Genomic DNA, 17,903 nt, shown 5'->3' on the forward strand with positions numbered 1-17,903 from the left:
ATTTCAGTCTTCTTGAATTTGCTAAGACTTGTTTTGTGTGTGGCGTTGGTGGTATTGTGGTGAGCATAGCTGCCTTCCAAAACTTGTTCTGTGGCCTAATATAGGATCTATCCCAGAAAATGTTCCATGTGCACTTGAGAAGACTGTGTATTCTGTTATTTTCAGGAAAATGTAGGGTTTTATTGATGACTGGATATGAGGGCTGAGAGAGAAATCATCTGACTCTAAGATGATGAGCTGGGAAACCAGAAGCCAGAGGAAAGGGAAGCAAAAGGAAGTAGTTCTTGTCAAGGCCCTCCTAAGCCAGATGCTTTACACATGTTTTGATCACACCCTGCCTTTAGAAAGGAGGAAACCAGGGCTCAAAGAGGTTAAGTAATTTGCCCAATGTCACACAGCTTATAAGTGGCAGAGCTGGGATTTAAACTCAGGTATACCTAGTTCTGAAGCCCAAGATCTCTCCACTGAACACTCACACTGCCTGCCCCATAGAGTTAGCAGAGGGCTCAATAGCATCAGGGAAGGGGCTGGGTAATAGGCAGCTGCTCAATAACTGGTCCTGCCATGAGCTATTTACATATTCCCTCCAGCCTTCTCCTATGAACACTGCAAGGGGAAGAATAAGAGCTCAGGCCTAGAGTGGTGACTGTATTGAGCTAATGTGCTTTTAGTATGATTGAGGCATAGTGAGCATGTAGTTGTTGCTACCTCAACCATCACTGAGTTAATCAGTTGGCAGTTTCAGTTCCCTAGGCAGGACAGACTGGAGCCACAGACAGCTAGCTGCAGTTGCCATTTACTGAGGCACATCACAGGCACAGATAGGGGAGGGGGATGTAGGTAGTTTCAGGGAGGGGGTGGTCTGGTGGGAGACTGGGGACCACTTCTGATTTTTTTTCATCCTCCCTCAGCCTGACCTGAACTCACAGAAGAGGTGAGAGAAGCCGAGATGGCCTGGGAAATCTAGCCTCCTCTCAATGGTCAAAAAATCACCCAAACACATCAGTCAAGCTGGTGGCCTTAACCTCCCCTCCCATCCCATTGCAGAACCAAAGAGAAAACCTCGGTAGATCTGAGCCCTTCCCAAAATGCAGATCACATACAAAGAGTCTGGCATGCAAATACCCTGGGTCTGTGGTCCTGGGGCTATTCCTGCTCCTGAGGAGGTGGGTGGGGAGGACAGCAGAGGTAAGGTGAGGGAGTACAGAGAGGGTTGCAGGGGCCCTGGCTTGCAAGACAGCAGCTAATACCTCTGGCTGGAAATCTTGACGGTGGTGGTCTTCCGCAGGATGGAGGTGCCCCCAGAGACGGGCCCTCCCTTGACAGTGTTGTAGCCCACATTGGTGCTGAATCTGCCCTTGCTGGTCCCCCCACCCCTGCCCAGGGAGATGTCACCCCTGAAGCCAGCCGCACCACTTCTGCACACAGTGGTGGAGTTGCCCATCACCACTGCAAGGCAAAGGGTCTGGGTGAGGCAGGTCAGCCATGCCAAGAGAGGCCCAGGGGCTTCCAAAAATCACTGAAGGATGGGAACAAAATCACACAGTGGTGCCCTGGGAAACCGGGGGGCAGGAAGCTCATTCTCTGGGACCCCCTGAACCTGTCTCCTGGGCTCAAGGACAGATTGAGTGTACTGAGCAGATGACTGGGGCCGGGCCCAGGGCAGCAAAATACTCACAGATGCTGATAGCACTGGGACATTCTCCAGACATCCTTGGGGAAACAGACGGGCCAGGAGAAGTGTCAGTGGTCCCAGGAGCCCAAATGAACACCCTCTCACTCCCTCTCTCTGCCTTTAGAGTAGATCAACTCAGTGGGCCTTGAGGCTCTCAGGAACCAGGGCCCGTGTGACAAAACCAGGAGACCTGAAGTTTGGCATGTGGCCGCCCTGGGCCAGGCACCCTTCCTCCTGGTCCTAAAGCCATGTAGCAGAGAAAGCAGAGCTGCAGCAGATCGTGCAGCCCCTTCCTCCCCCTGCCCTCCCCTCCCTCCACACTCGGGCCATAGACAGAATCCCTGCTCCAGTGGGATGGGAAAGAAAACCCATGCTAAAACAGAGCTGCCTGTTCTCTGGCTAAGATGACTTTCTCTACATCTCACGCCCTCCCCAAGGACAGAGATGATGAATTTTTTTCAAAGTTTCTGCTAGTCTCAGAGTCCTGTGTTGGAAGAGACAGCCTTGCCCCTGTTGGCCTGCCAGCACCATCAGGATTACTGATGGTGTGCCAGCCAAGGAGACACACAGCAGAGGCAAGTGAACACAAGCAGGAGGGTCTCCCTCAGGTGATGAGTTAGGAGCCCAGCTCCCTGGTTCCTCCCTTATCCCCCTGCCCCCAGCACAAGAGCCAACTACATGAGATCTCCCACAAGGCAGGGCTGGAGAGCCCTCGGAATCAGGGCAGGATGGGCGCCCACCTGCTCTCCTCGCTCTCCAGCAGCTTGTGGTAGGAGACAATCTCCACGTCCAGGGCCACCTTGACATTCATGAGGGCCTGGTAATCTCGCAGCAGCATGGCCAGTTCCTCCTTGGCCTGACGCAGGGCAGCGTCCAGGTCCCCAATCTTCTTCTGAGCATCTTTTAATGCCAGCCCCCTATGCTGCTCCACTTCCACGATGGCAGTCTGCAGCTGCTGACACTACCCAGAGATGAGAGGCACTGGGAGCACCCTCCAGTGTCATTGAATCCATTCCTCTGCCCTTAAGCCGGGCATCACCATCCCCAGCTCCCCCCACTGCCGCCCCAACCAACTGAGAATGAAGGAAAAGAGGAATATTCCTCTGAAAGAGGAGGTGATACTACACAAACAAGATCATGTAACATCACGGGAAAGTCCTGACTGAAGTCTAATCCTAAGACTCTCCTGCTGCAGCTCAGCCCAGTGCCCCAAAAGAGATAAAATAAGTAACATAAGCTCACCATTAACCAAATTCTTCACTCTGATCTGGGAAGTAGCCCGGGCTTTTTAGCCATGACTTAGATGGAGTCAGCAACTGTGCCCTGGACTCTTGAAACCTCAGCCTCCTGCTCTGACCTCCTAAAGACGGGATCAATCTCCTTGGAGGGGGTTGCCCCACCTGCTCTACCACTAATATGCTGTGTGACCTTGGACAAGTCTCCGCCCCTCTCTGGACCTCAGTTTCCTCTCCTGTAAAAGGAGCTTGTTGATCTTATTGGTCCAGCATTTGAGCATGTCCTATCCATGACATGCTCACTCCTCAGCACACCTCTGCCAGCACCCAGGCCTGACCCTCAGGACCCCAACCAGAGGCTCACCTGCTTTTTGACTGCATTCATCTCCCTCTTCAGCCTCTGGACACTGCGGGTGAGCTCAGCGATCTCATTCGTGGTGTCCCTCAGGTTGTCCCCATGCTTCCCAGCTGTCACCTGCAGCTCCTTGTACTGAAGGCAAAGAAATGATAGTGAGCTGTCAGATCGTTCCAGGCCCCCATGGGTAACCACTGACCCCTGGGCCCACCCTCACAGCAGGATGTGTAGGCTGGATGTGTTTGGCCCCAGACCTCCGAGGAGCCCAGGAGCCCAGGCCTCTCACAATGGGGGAAGGTCTCGGTCTGGGCCTAGCCCACATCCTTGGACTGGCCATTCTCTCACCTTGGTCTGGTACCAGGCCTCGGCCTCAGCCCTGCTGCTCTGGACAATCTGCTCATACTGGACCTTAACCTCGGCGATGATGCTGTCCAGGTCAAGGTTGTTATTGTCCATGGAGAGGATGACACTGGTGTCAGACATGCGAGTCTGCACTTGACTCAGCTCCTGCAAAAACAGAAATAGCTGTCGCCAGTGCCCATGCCCCAGGCCAGGGGTCCCCACGTGGCATCAGGAGGCCTGTGCTCTCCCCCAGGTTCCACCCTAGAAGGAATCTACAACTGCCAGGAAAGACCTCAATCTCTCCAGCTGGAATGGGGCTACCAATTTTATAGACATCTTTCTTTGTGTGGATTTGCAGGCTTCCAAGAGCTTAAAGAAGGGGAAAGGGAATGTGTGCTGACTGGACTCCAGCTGATACCAGGCCTGAGCCAGCACATTCACCTTTAATTCTCAGAACACCCTGTGAGACAGGCAGGGCCACAGCTGGCCCACAGGGTGCTTCTGTGCAAATTAGGAAACAGCACTCCTCTGGACAGAGGCAGCCAAGTATGGGCCTGATTCAAACGCCACTATCTGCTCAGCCATTTAACAACTTGCATCACCATTCACAGTGGTCCTGACATAGGCAGGTGAGAAACAAGGCTTGGAGAAAAGAAGTGACACATCCAAGGTCACAAGATCCAAGGTCATCCAGTCTGACCCAGCAGGGCCCAGCCTGGAACCAGTCAGGTGAGTGCCTAAAACCCAAGTGTTTTCCTCTGGAATAAACTAATTATTTATAGCCCATGGTGATGTTCTGGACCCTCCCTGTGTTTCCAGGACCATCAGCTCTCACACCTAAAACGACGTTTAAAGATGCCAAGAATAGTATGTTGGGCTTTGAGACCAGCTCTTATCACTAGGTCATGACTGCGTTGACTCCCAGTTGGGCTCTGCCTCTGCCTCTCCCATGGTCCTTCCTGCCCTGGGCTGCAGACAAACTGCCCCAAACCCCAGCTCTGATCAAATCCCTCATCTACTCAGTACTCCTCAGTGGCTCCCAAAGGGAAGAAAATCTTCCGCCTCAAAGCCAATACCTTCCAACATATTCTAGTCTCGTCTCCAGCTTTGCTCACACACTGCCCTTCACTGCTGCCAGTGGGATTACAGTAGATAGAAGAATGGCAAGAACAACTCACCTTAGTGGATGTTCCCTGTGATCAGGCTCTGTGCTAGGCACTTGACAGGTACTAACTCATTCCCTGCCCTTTCCCAATGGCACAGAGAGCAACTTGCCCAAAATCAAAAACTATTAAGCAAGGAGCTCAGTCTCAAACACAGGGAGTTTGACACCAGAACCTGAGATAATACAGACTAAGATGGAGATAGGCATAAATAAAGAAAGAATTACCTCTTGTAATAAACTACAATGGAAAAGAATTGGGAAAAAAAGCATATACATATATATATATATATATATATATATATCCCCGAATCACTTTACTATACACTTGAAACTAACACAATATTGTAAATCAACTATACTTCAATTAAAAAATAAAATTATAAAAAAAGAAAGAAAGAACTAGCAAAGCCAAAACTCACATCTATATGGACATAGATTTAAATTCTCAAATTAGATTCTCTTTTAAAAGGTGAAATGGGTTGGGAGGGAGAGGGGGCAGAAATCCAATCACTAAAACATTTATAGTTTAGTGAAAAGACATGAGCTCTAGGGACTTCCCTGGTGGTCCAGTGGCTAAGACTTCGCGCTTCCACAACAGGGGGCGCAGGTTCGATCCCACATGCCACGCGGCGTGGCCAAAATGTACTAGAAAAAATTAAAAATTAAATAAATTTTCTTTAAAAAAGACATGAGCTCTAAAGACAGACAAAGCTAAGTTCAAGTCCCCAGTCTGACATTTACCAGCTGTGGGACCACTGTCATCACTAAGCCTCACGAGGCCTCAGTCTCCTCTTCCGTAAAATGGCCGTGATAATACCTTCCTCATGCAGTTGATCTGAGGATTCAGATCCATACGTGGCCCATGGTGGGAGCTCAGTAAGGTGAATCATTTGCCCAGACTTCTCCAAAGGTCAGTCAAGATGCCCGTGAGGCATGTGCCACAGAAAAAATCATTATGTCACAGTCGTGCGTTGCCAGCATCATCTTGCAGCATCACCCGTCACCCTCCCCAGCTCAGGGTCCCTCTACAGTCCCATGCCAGAGCGTGGTCCTGAGGAAAATTAACTTGGAATTTTTAAGACAAGGAGGCAAACACTATCTACCAGACACCATCAAGAGTGGATAAAGGTGTTCTTGCTAGGACTAGAGGATAAAAAGGTCAGGCTTTCCAAAGAAAGAGCTAATGCAAGTGGAGAGAGAAGAGCTCTGTGGATTAAATGTGTGAGCTCCTTAGACATCTGGGGCCCTGAGGGGAAGAGCAGGTAGGGAGCACCCACGCATGGAAAAAGGAGCCAGAGGGGCAAAGTGATGGCACTGGAGCTGGATCCCGGAGGGAGCCCCCGGACCAGAGGGAAGCCAGGAGGTAACTTTCCTGCCCTGTACAACACACCAGGGATTGGTGGTTGGCCTTCTGGATTTCCTTGAGATCTGGCTTGACCAAAACCAGACCATGAAATCGATTACCGAGTGCAGTGTTAGCCATCACGCCTGGTATGCAAGCAAGGGAACGACTTCTCTGGCCTTCACTCTTCCCCCCACCCCGCCCCCCGCCAAGGAGGTGCCCACAGACATGAGGAACTCTGACAGGAAGTGACCCTGGCTTGGTTCCAGCTCGCCTTCCCTGTTCATCTCCTCGGCCATTCTCCCACACACTTGATGCCAGGTCACCCACTGCCCCCCAAACACACCGTGCTCTTTGGTGCCTCCGCGTCATGGCGCAGGCTGGGGTCCTGGCTGGCAGACCCTCGCTGCTCCTCCTTCAGAAGTCCCGCCCTTCCTTCAAAATCCAACACGAATGCTGTCTGCTCTGAAATGCCCCCAGACCTCCCAGGGGGGGTCAGCCACAGCCTGTCCCATGCACCTTATCCCTGTCCCAACATGGCTCTCATCACATGGTAACCCACAAGGGCAGACTGTCCTTCTGTGGTCGTGTGGAAGGTATTCAGCAACATGTGTCAAATGGACAGGGAGGGCTTCCCTGGTGGCGCAGTGGTGAAGAGTACGCCTGCCGATGCAGGGGACACGGGTTCGTGCCCCAGTCCAGGAGGATCCCACATGCCACGGAGCGGCTGGGCCCATGAGCCATGGCCGCTGAGCCTGTGTGTCCGGAGCCTGTGCTCCGCAGCGGGAGAGGCCACAACAGTGAGAGGCCCGCGTACCACAAAAAAAAAAAAAAAAAAAAAAAAGGACAGGGAACAGCAAAGGAAGGGAAAGCTTTCTGAGACAGTAGGAAAGCCAGTTCCTACCCTTTCAGAGAAGAAGAGCTAGGCACCCTTGACCTGTCCTAAAAGAGAGACCACCCTAAGGGGGGAGAATAAGGAAGCTCCGGATGGTGAATGCCCATCAGTGATCCCACTAAAGAAGAAACTGGGGAGGCACCTAAGAAATCAGCATGATGGCACAGAACACTCCCCAACAAGCTCATCCTGACAGGCCTGTAGAGATGTTTGAAGGGGAGCAACACAGCCAAGGATGAACTTGGAAAAACGCTAAGGCCAGTGGACAGGGGTCGTTAGATAAGCTCTAGGTGAGAAGAACATGGAGGTAGCATTGGGCTAACCCTACAGAAGACCCAGGCAAAGCCAACAACTCAACTGCTATGTCATTTGCTCTTTCCCATCAAGAAAACAGTCATCAAACTGGAAAGGGCAGGATGCTTGAGAAGAAATGGAAGCCAAGACGGACCCTGAGGGTATGAGAGGCCTTGGCCTTGTTGGGAATCTCAGGGGTCCAGGCCAGAGGAGCAAATCCTAGGACCCCATGACCATGGCCAAGGAAATAAACACCCCTGGAGATCCATGAGAAATATAGACAGTAGAAGAGTTTCCAGAACCTGAGACATGAAAATGTCCTCATTTTCAAAGGGGAGAGATTTAGACTTCTCCAAGTTAAACTTGATATCAATCTCCTATGAACCTCTAGAATAAATTCTAAAATGTGTGTGAGAGGCATGGAGCCAGCAAGACTTCGCTAAGTAAAAGTCAAACCAAATAGATTTTATTCCATGGCTGTGTTACCAAACTACTAAAGGATGCCATGGATGTTATTTGACCGAGACTTTTTTTGGAAGATGGCTTTTTTTCCCTCTCTTTGGAAATGCTTTTTTTCTGACATTCTTAAAAATAAGACAGAAAAATGTGGGCCAGATGATGCCATGGTTAACTGGACTTTAAAATAACTGAGCCACTTGAAACACAAATTATTTATTAGTGGAGTGATGAGATCAGCCTGGTGGGAAGGCACCAATGAAGATCTAGTTCTTGGACGAGGACTCTTTTCTTGGCTCTGTCTGCCTTAATGTGTTTTATCAATGATTTACACTGAAATGTTGTAAAATAACTAAACTGAAAGTTTATCAGGTCTGCAGATAACCCAAAGCTGGGGTGTCAGTAATATATCCACTTATCTATTTGGACACCTCCAATATATGGATAGGAGAATCAAGTTTCAAAGCACCCACAGTGACCTAAAATGATGGGATGAAACCACAATAACATTTCACAGGAAAAAGGGGAACCATTAACTCTTGCGTTCAGTTTCAAAAATTCAGCTGCCCAAATACAGGAAGCTGGAGGACAGGGGATGCATGTCTCACTTGAAGGCATTCACGTAAAAAAAACCCAAGGAGCTTTTAAGGGGCAAACATTGTGAAATGGCTTCTAAAAATAACACATAAACTAGTACAATATTAGGCTGCATGAAGAGAAGTCCGTACCTGTAACCTTCCTCCCCACCTCTCTGTTTTCTGGATTCTGGACTAAGGATGCTGTTTCCCCAACTTTCTCACATGCCACAAATGTCAGTTCACTAATCATCCCGACCACTAAATTGTTGTCATATGACAGACATGTGTCACATGGAAGACAATTGGATACGTGCAGCCCAGAGGGCAGAATCAGGGCCAATCAAGAGCAGAAGTCATGGGAAGAAGATTCAAGTCAGCTTTCCAATACGGTTGTTCAACAATGGAAATGCCTGCCCTAAAAAAGAGTGAGCTCCCTGCCTCTAGAAGTATTCAAGTAGAGGCTACATGCACCCCATCAGGGATATTAGAGAAAGGGCTCTTACTCTGAGCATAAGGTTGGCCTTTGGCTCCCTATTGAATCTAAGAGTCTATCATCAACTCATGTCAAGTTCAACCCTCTTACCTTAGTCTTCAAAGCCCCCTTGTTTCCTGGGACCCCTCCTAGATTCTGTGATCTACCTGCTACCCACACCTCACCTCCTGCTCTAACATGGAATTTCAGTCCCCACTCTCTGCCCATCTCTGCTCCTGTATCCCTTGCTCCATTACAAACTGGGCAACAAGGGGGACAGTATAACAGTCCAAGGACCAGGTTTTAATTTCAGAACTGCCTCTAACTAGCTGTGTGACCATGGGCAAGTTACTCAGAGCCTCAGTGTCCCTGACTATAAAAGGGAGACAATAATAGAACCTATATTATGGAGTTGTTGAGAGGATTATATAAAAAGCTTAGCTCAGTTCCTGGCCCATCATAAGCACATAAAAATGGAAGCGAGTATTGATTAAAGGTCCAGGTGCTATATTCTATCAATTAAGTTGCACTAGTGAATTCTGATCAGACTTCCAGGGGTAATCCCCAAAGTTGTATGTGAATGTAAGTATCCCTGTCCATTGGCTATCTTACTTCTTCATAAAGATGCCTCAAGAACTCCATCTCTTCTATCAGGTTGTCTATCATGCCATGCAGATCCATTTGGCCCATGTATGCAGCATCCACATCCTGGGGGCGAGAGAGAGAGCACGGAGGTTGGCTCAGCCCCCAGGGCTCTCGCCTCTCTCCGAGTCAGCCCAGCACCCTGGCAGCCGAAGACCACCTGCCCCCACTCCCTGCCACCTTGCTCACCTTCTTGAGCACCACAAACTCGTTCTCTGCAGCAGTGCGCTTGTTGCTTTCATCCTCATACCTGTTACACAGGGAAGACTCAGCCCAGGCTCCGCCCAGTTCTGCCTTTTAAGACGTTGAACCGAGTTGGCTTTAAGGAAGCCCTGATGGGTCCCACAATGGCCAAGAACACCTTTGGGGAGCAGTTCTGTAATGCAGCTAACCAATGAAGAAACAGGGATACAGTCTTTAAACATTCCTCCCACCTCCTTTGAGGAAATGAGCACAGTATTTGTGCAATAATATGGCAATTGAGAGCAGCCATCTCTTTGGATCAGAGCCCTTGGGAGACTTTATGGGAACAGGTTGAAGATGTGTCAACAATGATTAAACTTTGCGTTCACTTTCTACAACAGGATGTCTTTGAAAACACCAACTTCTCTCCAACTGCTTTTGCAGAGACTTTAAGGTTTAGAAATTGCCAGTGTCAAGCAATGGGAAAAGTTATGAAAGTTTATACCTTAAACTCATAAATATACAGATCAACCAATCATAATATGTGAACCTTATTTGCATCTTGATTCAAGCAAACTGTATTTTTAAAATTTATGACATTTATGGAACAATTGGAAATTCAATTGTTGATTGGATAGTTGGTGATACTGAGGATTATTGTTTTAAAAGATTTAGGTGCTCTTAGGGCATTTTGTCTGTGTGTTATTAAGTCATGTCATGCAGATGAACTATATGAATATATCCAGTAAAAAGAGTTGGAATGAAATGACATGATGGCTGAGATTTGCTTCAAGACAATAAGGGAAGAGGAAAAGCGAGTGAGTAGGGGTGTAGACAGAATAAAATTGGCTATGAGAAGACAATTATTAAAGCTGGGTAATGAGAACATAAATATTCATTACACTTTTCTCCCTACCTTATAATATTTTTTCGTCTTACAACATTACACAGTGTGACAATCCTCCAGGAGACAATGGGTCCAGGACCTGAGCTCCCGAGGGAAGCAGCTCTGTCTGGACACTCCCTGAGCTGGGTCCCTGGACCCAATAATAGGGTGGCCCTCTCTGGGGAGATTTCCCACGCTGGCCCCTCCCCATCCCCACATGGCTCCAGCCTGTCCAGCCCTCCTCACTTGCTCTTGAAGTCCTCAGCGAGACACTGCACGTTCTTCAGCTCTGAGTCCAGCCTCCCCTGCTCGCTCTGGAGGTTGTCCAGCTTCCCCCATAGGTTGTTGGTGAAGTACTCAAAGAGGGGCTCCAGATTGTTCCAGGTGATGCCCAATTTCTGGCCCTGCTCCTGTAGCATCGCCCACTTCTTCTCCAGCACCTTGTTCTGCTGCTCCAGGAACCGCACCTGAGCCAGAGCAAGAAGGGTGGCTGGCGCCAGCCCCAGGCCCAGGAGGGACCAAGGACCTGGCCCATCGTCACCATCTGTCTTGACCAGGACACCACAAGGGCAGTGCAGGGTCTATGTCTTGCTGTGGGGAGGAGTTCTTGAGTGAACAATCTTTGCTGGAAAAGACAGTCCAATCCAATGACAAGGACTCTAAAGAGTTAATAAACATAAAAGCCCAGCTCCGGGACTTCCCTGGTGGCGCAGTAGTTAAGAATCCGCCTGCCAATGCAGGGGACTTGGGTTCGAGCCCTGGTCTGAGAAGATCCCACACGCCACGGAGCAACTGAGCCCTGGAGCCACAACTACTGAGCCTGCACTCTAGAGCCCACGAGCCACAACTACTGAGCCCACGAGCCACAACTACTGAAGCCCGCACGCCTAGAGCCCATGCTCCACAACAAGAGAAGCCACCGCAATGAGAAACCCCCACTCAGAGCAACTAGAAAAAGTCCACGCGCAGCAACAGAAACCCAACGTGGCCAAAATAAATTAAAAAAAAAAAAAAGCCCAGCTCAGTCAGTCATTTACTTCCTGACCCAGGAAGAAGTCAAGTCACTTCTTCCTGGAACTCTCTTTCTCACTTGTCCTGGGTAAATCAAACTAGATCAAAGTTTCTGAACCCTAATTCTGCATCAAAATCAAAAATTTTAATGCAGATACATATATAGTATACGTGCATATATAGGTACGTATGGATATATACAAATATACATACAGAGAGAGAGAGAGAAAGAAAGCAAATGTGACAAAATGCTAAAAATTGGTGAATCTGGGTGAAAGGAAATATAGGAATATGTTGTACCATTATTGCAACTTTTCTGTAAATTTGACATTTTTTTAATTTTTAAAATATGGATGTCCAGCCCTATTTCTACAGACTCAGAAGGGTGCTCATGGCGTGAACTCAATGGGCCCCCAGGGGGTTTCTCTGCCCAGCCAGGATTCCAGGATACCAGACACGGACAACCTGTCGGGCCCCAGCTCCCAGACCATGGTTCTGAGAGTCTGAGAAGGTTTTGCTTGTTTGACCTCTGGGACAGTCCCACAAAAGAAACAAAAGTCACTAGGGGAAAAGGTGAGGAGGTGGGCGAAACAGCTTGCCTCACCCTTTGCCATCAGGTCTCTCCAGATCCCACCTCCACAGCACCCCAGGCCCACAGTCACATGGCCCCAGGGCACTAGGCAGCAGTGACAAAAAGACCTCTTTATGCCACGAACTTGAGTCCCAGGCCTAACTCTGCCTCCAAGTACCTATATGATCCTGGGCAAATCACTCAACCTCTCCAGACCTCAATTTTCTCTTCTTAAAAATGGACACATGGGACTTCCCTGGCGGTCCAGTGGTAAAGAATTTGCCTTCCAATGCAGGGGACGCAGTTTCGATCCCTGGTCAGGGAACTAAGATCCCACATGCTGCAGGGCAGCTAAGCCCGCGTGCCACAACTAGAGAGAGAAAAAAAAACCCGCACGCCACAACTAGAGAGAAGCCCGCATGCCGCAACCAAGACCCGACGCAGCCAAAAATAAGTAAATAAATAAATAAATAATCCTTAAAAAAAAAAAAAAAAAGGAACACACTATCACCTAGACTGATTTCTCATGAGACACTGTGGATATCATATGAGAAAGGAGACATGAATATCCTTTGGGAACCCACAAATCACTGAACCGAGGTATGGTCATCCACCAGGATTTTCCTCATCATGGTCCCACTGCCTGGGGGGGCTCGGGGTAGAGGTAGACAATGCAGCAAAGTGGACCTGGAAATGCCAGAGATTACTACAAGAGCTTCCCTAGTTGACCTGAGGGCCAGAGGAGGAGTCAGGACACTCCCGATCTGGGACAGATCAAACTGCATATCTCTGGGTCATGGTGACCTGGTGACCACCATGCTCATTGTCCACCCCAAACTGAGCTCCTTAGTTGGAACAGCGAGGAAGAATTGGAGAAGGGAAAAGGAGACTTCCCCTAGGACCCCCCCACCATTGTGTCCTGATCACATCTTTGTCCTTAGACCTCCTCCAAAACTAAGAGAACAGGCAACAGATGGGGTTCCTTGGAGACTTGACACTTGAGCCAGTTTTCCCAGCTATAAAACAAGAGGCAGTAAGGGCCACCCCACTAAGAAGAGCAATGAGGACAATCCACTGTTTAATTGGGCGACAAGGCTGCTGTGTGACCCCATTAATGAAGACTATAAGAAAGGCTGCAATGCGGTCAAGCTAGGCTGGGCCAACAGGCCTCGTGAGTGGACTCGAGATTCACCATCAACTACAGTAAAGACGGTCCAGCCATGCGGGTCCAGGCATCCCACGCTCAGGCCAGAAGGGCTCCAAAGGTCATTCCATCCACTCTGGCCCCAGTGCACATGGGCTGCACCAGCCTCCGCCCAGCCCACCCTCTCTTAGGGGCCTGGCTTGCACTCCATGGCCCCTCCCTGCCTCCTTCCACCTCAGCCCACCTTGTCGATGAAGGAGGCAAACTTGTTGTTTAGGGTCTTGATCTGCTCCCGCCCCTGGATGCACACCCGCTGGATCTCTGGGTCGATCTCCACATTGAGGCAGGTCAGCAGGCTCTGGTTGACAGTGACCTGCTGGATGCCTCCAGGAGGACAGGCGGGCCTGAACGTCTGCCTGCCAGCCCCCAGGCCCATATAGGCCCCACCACCAAGGCCGAAGCCTCCCAGGGCCTGTCCAGATGAGGCCCCTCCAGCCACGCTGACCGAGATGCTCTTGCTGGCCCCCAAGTTATAGAGGCTCCGGCTGCGAAAGCCGCCCGTGCTGGGGCCACAGCAGGCCCTCTCACCGCTGCCACCACTCCAGGACACGATCACCCAGCTGATGCTGCTGGGGGCCCGGGAGCCGCCCCCTCCGCTGGCAGAGTTAGAGCTGAAGGCCCCTTTGGTGGAGTACGTCTGCTGAGACACGGAGACCTCATGGCTGCAGCAGGGCTGGAGCGCAGGCCGGGAGAGCTGGGAAGGAGCACGATGAGCTGCTGAGCCACTGATGGCTTTTTTATCTTTTCCCAGCTCCTGGGCTCCACAGACACTCCTGCCCCATCGCCCCTGGAGAAAAGGAGGGGCCCTGTGGGCCAGGGGAGTCTCCTCTCCCATGGCGGGAGGGAGGGGCTACTCCCAGTTATTGCCTGAGCTCCAGAGCTGGGGCTGAGCCGAGACCGTCTGGGGCAGGATGCCACCTCCTTCTCCCCCCTGGGGCGCTCCTGACTTGGAACAGGATGATAGGGGCTGCCATGGCCACCGCCACCACCCAGTGGCTGGCTGGTCTCCTCCCACCCAGCCTTAGCGGCCGCCGTCAATGAAACTCTGTTCCGGGGTTGGTCCCAGGCCCCTGTGGTAAGCCAAGGCCCCAGGGCCCAGGCTGTGGGGTGGTGAGGGTGGAGGCATTGGGCAAGGGGCTGTGGAGAGGGTGCCCAGGCCTGTTCCAGTCCCACCCTCCCGGCCCACGGCCTCGGTGCCTCCTGGCAGGTCCAGGGTGTAGGGGCACAGGTGACAGCCTGGGGTGGCAGGGGGCAGGCAGCCTGATCTTTTGTCATACGCTGGCAGACTGTCTGCTCGGTGGAGATCCTGTGCTGGGCAAAGGGGATACAAAGACAGAAGAGGGTCCCTGCCCAGGCTCCCGGGAACTAAGATCCCACATGCCATGCAGTGCAGCAGAAAAAAAGAAAAAAGAAGATGTAAGTGTCCAAGAAAAGCCCCGAGAGGCCTACAGACACCCCAGTCTTCCCAGCCCGCAGAGCCCCAGTGCTCAATCCAGAAAGGCTGCGGCATTCCTCAAATCACATCGCAGAGTCTCCTCCACGCCCACCCACCTCAAGCTGCTGGGACCAAACATATCCCCAAGGGAGAAATGGGAGACATCAGTGCTAGTCAAGTGTTAGGACGAGTGAGCGTTGAGGACCTGAGTTCGAGATTATTCCTCCTCACCCACCTTAGCTTTCAGCAAGGAAGTGGCACCAAGGGGAGAGAGACTTGCCTGAGGAAGGAGCAGAGACAGCACTTGCTGTGGTCCTCACGCAGCTGCCAGGGCTAGAGCTGGGACTCTCAGCGACTGTGTCCCCAGGATCCCGAAGGAGGACATGGGACCACCCCCACTGCCCGAGGAAGGCAGGCAAAGAACGGGCTGCTCCGGGAGGCTGTGAGATCCTTTCTAGGGCCTCTGGGAGGATATAAGTGGCTCCCAGTTGCCTGAAGGAGTTGAACCCAGCCTCCCATGGAGGATGGGGGTGAAGGCACTCACAGAACTAGTCCCTTCGTGCCCAAGAAGGATTTTTCTCCCTACTTGGAGTTAGAACACCAGGCACTTGGGGGAGCTGGGCTGGGAGATGAATCCCCACTGAGGTGTATGTCCTCGGGCAACATTCATCCCCTCTGGGTCCCTTCACCTCTGCTTATAAGCAAGGCCCGCCAGGGAAGTCCTTTCAAAAATCACTGGCCCCCACCTCTAAACACACCCTTTGACATGGCCCTGCCCACCAGATGGACAAGACCCAGCTCCACCCACCAGTGGGCAGGCATCAGTCCCTCCCTCTAGTTAGCCTGCACAAGCCTCTTAGATCAGCCTCACCCACCAGGGGGCAGACCCCAGAAGCAAGGGGAACTACAATCCTGCAGTCCATGGGACCACAAACACAGAAAGTCAGACAAAGTGAGATGGCAGAGGAATATGTTCCAGATGAAGGAACAAGATAAAACCCCAGAAGAACAACTAAGTGAAATGGAGATAGGCACGCTACCCAAAAAAAATTCAGAGTAATGATAGTAAAGATGATACAAGATCTCAGAAAAATAATGGAGGCACAGACAGAGAAGATACAAGAAATATTTAACAAAGAGCTAGAAGGTTTAAAGAACAAACAAACAGAGCTGAACAATAAAATAACTGAAGTGAAAAATATACTAGAAGGAATCAATAGCAGAATAAATTAGGCAGGAGAACAGAAAAAAAAATATTGCTGACCCACCATCCCAGAACTGAGCCATCACTTCCACTAACCTTTGTCTCCTGTCCCTGAGGCTGTAATCACTTTCTCAGCTCCCTTATCTCTCCCCACGGAGCATGGGAGGGGGAGACAGTGGCGACTGGGGAAGGGAGTGATGTCAGCCATCTGAGTCAGGCGCAGCCAGGATGGTGGCAGTAGAGTCAGCTGCAAACACACACTCCCCCTCTCCCCAGAGACTGACATCCTCCAATATTTACCTGGTGCTCTGTGCCAGGCTTTGTGCCGGGAGCTGGTAACAGCCTCTCAGGCAGCCCAGGGCCCACTCTAACCATTATTGCTTGGAGACAGTCTCACCAGTCCCAGCCCAGACAGCATGGAGCCACTGTGCCTCCTCCAGTCCAACTCTCCACTCATCTTTTTACAGGACACCCAAACTCAGACCTTCTTAGTGTAGGAGGCGTGGTTCCCTCCCCACCTCTGCTGCTTGGACCAAGGGCTTCCATCCCTGAGATCTTCCCCTGTCCAGGGGCTCTCCCTGCACAAGACACAAGGACAGAGGGGACAGAGCGCTGCTGCCACTATGGAAAGGATGAGGGGAGACAGCCTATGGCATCAACCAGGCACCCAACATGAGTCAGGCTGAGCGATAGGAAAGATGCAGAGGTGAAGAAAACAGCCACTGCCCTTAAGGAGCCCCATCCAGGGCAGGGCTTTCTCATCTAGTCGGCATTTATTGAGCACTTACTTTCCATGCAATAATGCATCCAATCCCTACACTGGGGATGCTCCGTTTGCATCCTTTCTGCCCCAGATCCATTCCCTGACCTCCTTGACCCCTGCAGGCTGCTCCCTGCCTCTCTGGCTTCTGGAGGAGGGGGTTGGCCAAGGAGGGGACACTAGCAGGAGACCTGAGAGAGAGGTGGCTATTTCCTCCTGGCCCCCTCCCTGCTCCAGAGGTGGCTGCCTTCCTCTGTGATTACAGCTTCTTCCCATCCTCGCACCTCTATCACCCAGTCAGTCATCCATTCTTCCTCTTGTCTCTTTAGCTCTACTCAGAGCCACCATCTCATCCTGATTTTCCTGGGACTGTCCTGCTTTAGCACTGAAAGTCCCACACCCCGGAAAACCCCTGGGCTCTGGACAAACCAAAGGTTGGCCACCACTGCTCAGGGGGAGTGGGGGGATGGGGAGTGGCAGTGGCTTCCCACAACTGCCTGCCTCTGGCCTCTCCATCCCGTGTTTGTGCCCTTAGCCACATCCACACCTTTGTAAGGAATCCTTTCATTAAAGTCCATTTAGTTGAACTATCTTGGGTAAATTGGTTTCCTTCTGGGACCCTGAATGATCCCATCCCCACACAGCCCAGTGAGGTAGGTATTATTATTACTAATGTCTTTTCACAGGTGAAGAAACTGCGGCACAGAGAGGTCAAGTACTTGGTCAAAGTCACACCACCAGTAAATAGCAGAGCCAGGATTCAAGGCCAGGAATTCTAGCTCCAGGGCCATATGCTTACCCACTCATGTCTCCCTCATAGAAGGCAAAGGCTGAAAAGCTCCTTCTTAGATACTTTTGATGGAGAGAACTGTGGGTCTGAGAAAAGGGCTGGCCTCCCCATAAAGCAGAGGGCAATGGCGTGACCTCCTGCAGCTCAGGCCATGGAGTTGGGTGTTGATCAGGTGGAGACAGGGAAGAGGGAAGGAGCAGTGCAGGAGCTGATGGGCTGCTGGAGGATGAGAAGGTGACCCTCCAGCTCTCTTAGCACCTGGCCCTGATGCACACACTCCTGGCTTCCTGCAGAGCTTCCTGCAGAAGAGGGAAGGAGGAGATGTTTCCAGGGTCATGTTCAGACAGGCCCAGAGATAGGATGAGCGCCAAGGGGCAGGAGGGATGGGGCATAGTTCCAGTCCCAAGT

General features: G+C 51.0%; 1 protein-coding gene across 1 annotated transcript; it reads right to left on the minus strand.

The window, feature by feature from the left end:
• Positions 1–1,243: 1,243 nt before the first annotated feature.
• KRT79 (keratin 79) lies at positions 1,244–14,141 on the minus strand (the record flags this gene model as incomplete). The annotated part of the gene is made up of 9 exons (XM_079714938.1): positions 1,244–1,449; positions 1,679–1,713; positions 2,416–2,636; positions 3,275–3,400; positions 3,611–3,772; positions 9,422–9,517; positions 9,641–9,701; positions 10,767–10,987; positions 13,491–14,141. 9 exons carry the CDS (start codon positions 14,139–14,141, stop codon positions 1,244–1,246), a joined length of 1,779 nt encoding a protein of 592 aa, XP_079571064.1.
• Positions 14,142–17,903: the final 3,762 nt, after the last annotated feature.

Source organism: Hyperoodon ampullatus (assembly GCF_949752795.1).
Source record: "Hyperoodon ampullatus genome assembly, chromosome: 11".
Lineage (NCBI taxonomy): Eukaryota > Metazoa > Chordata > Mammalia > Artiodactyla > Ziphiidae > Hyperoodon > Hyperoodon ampullatus.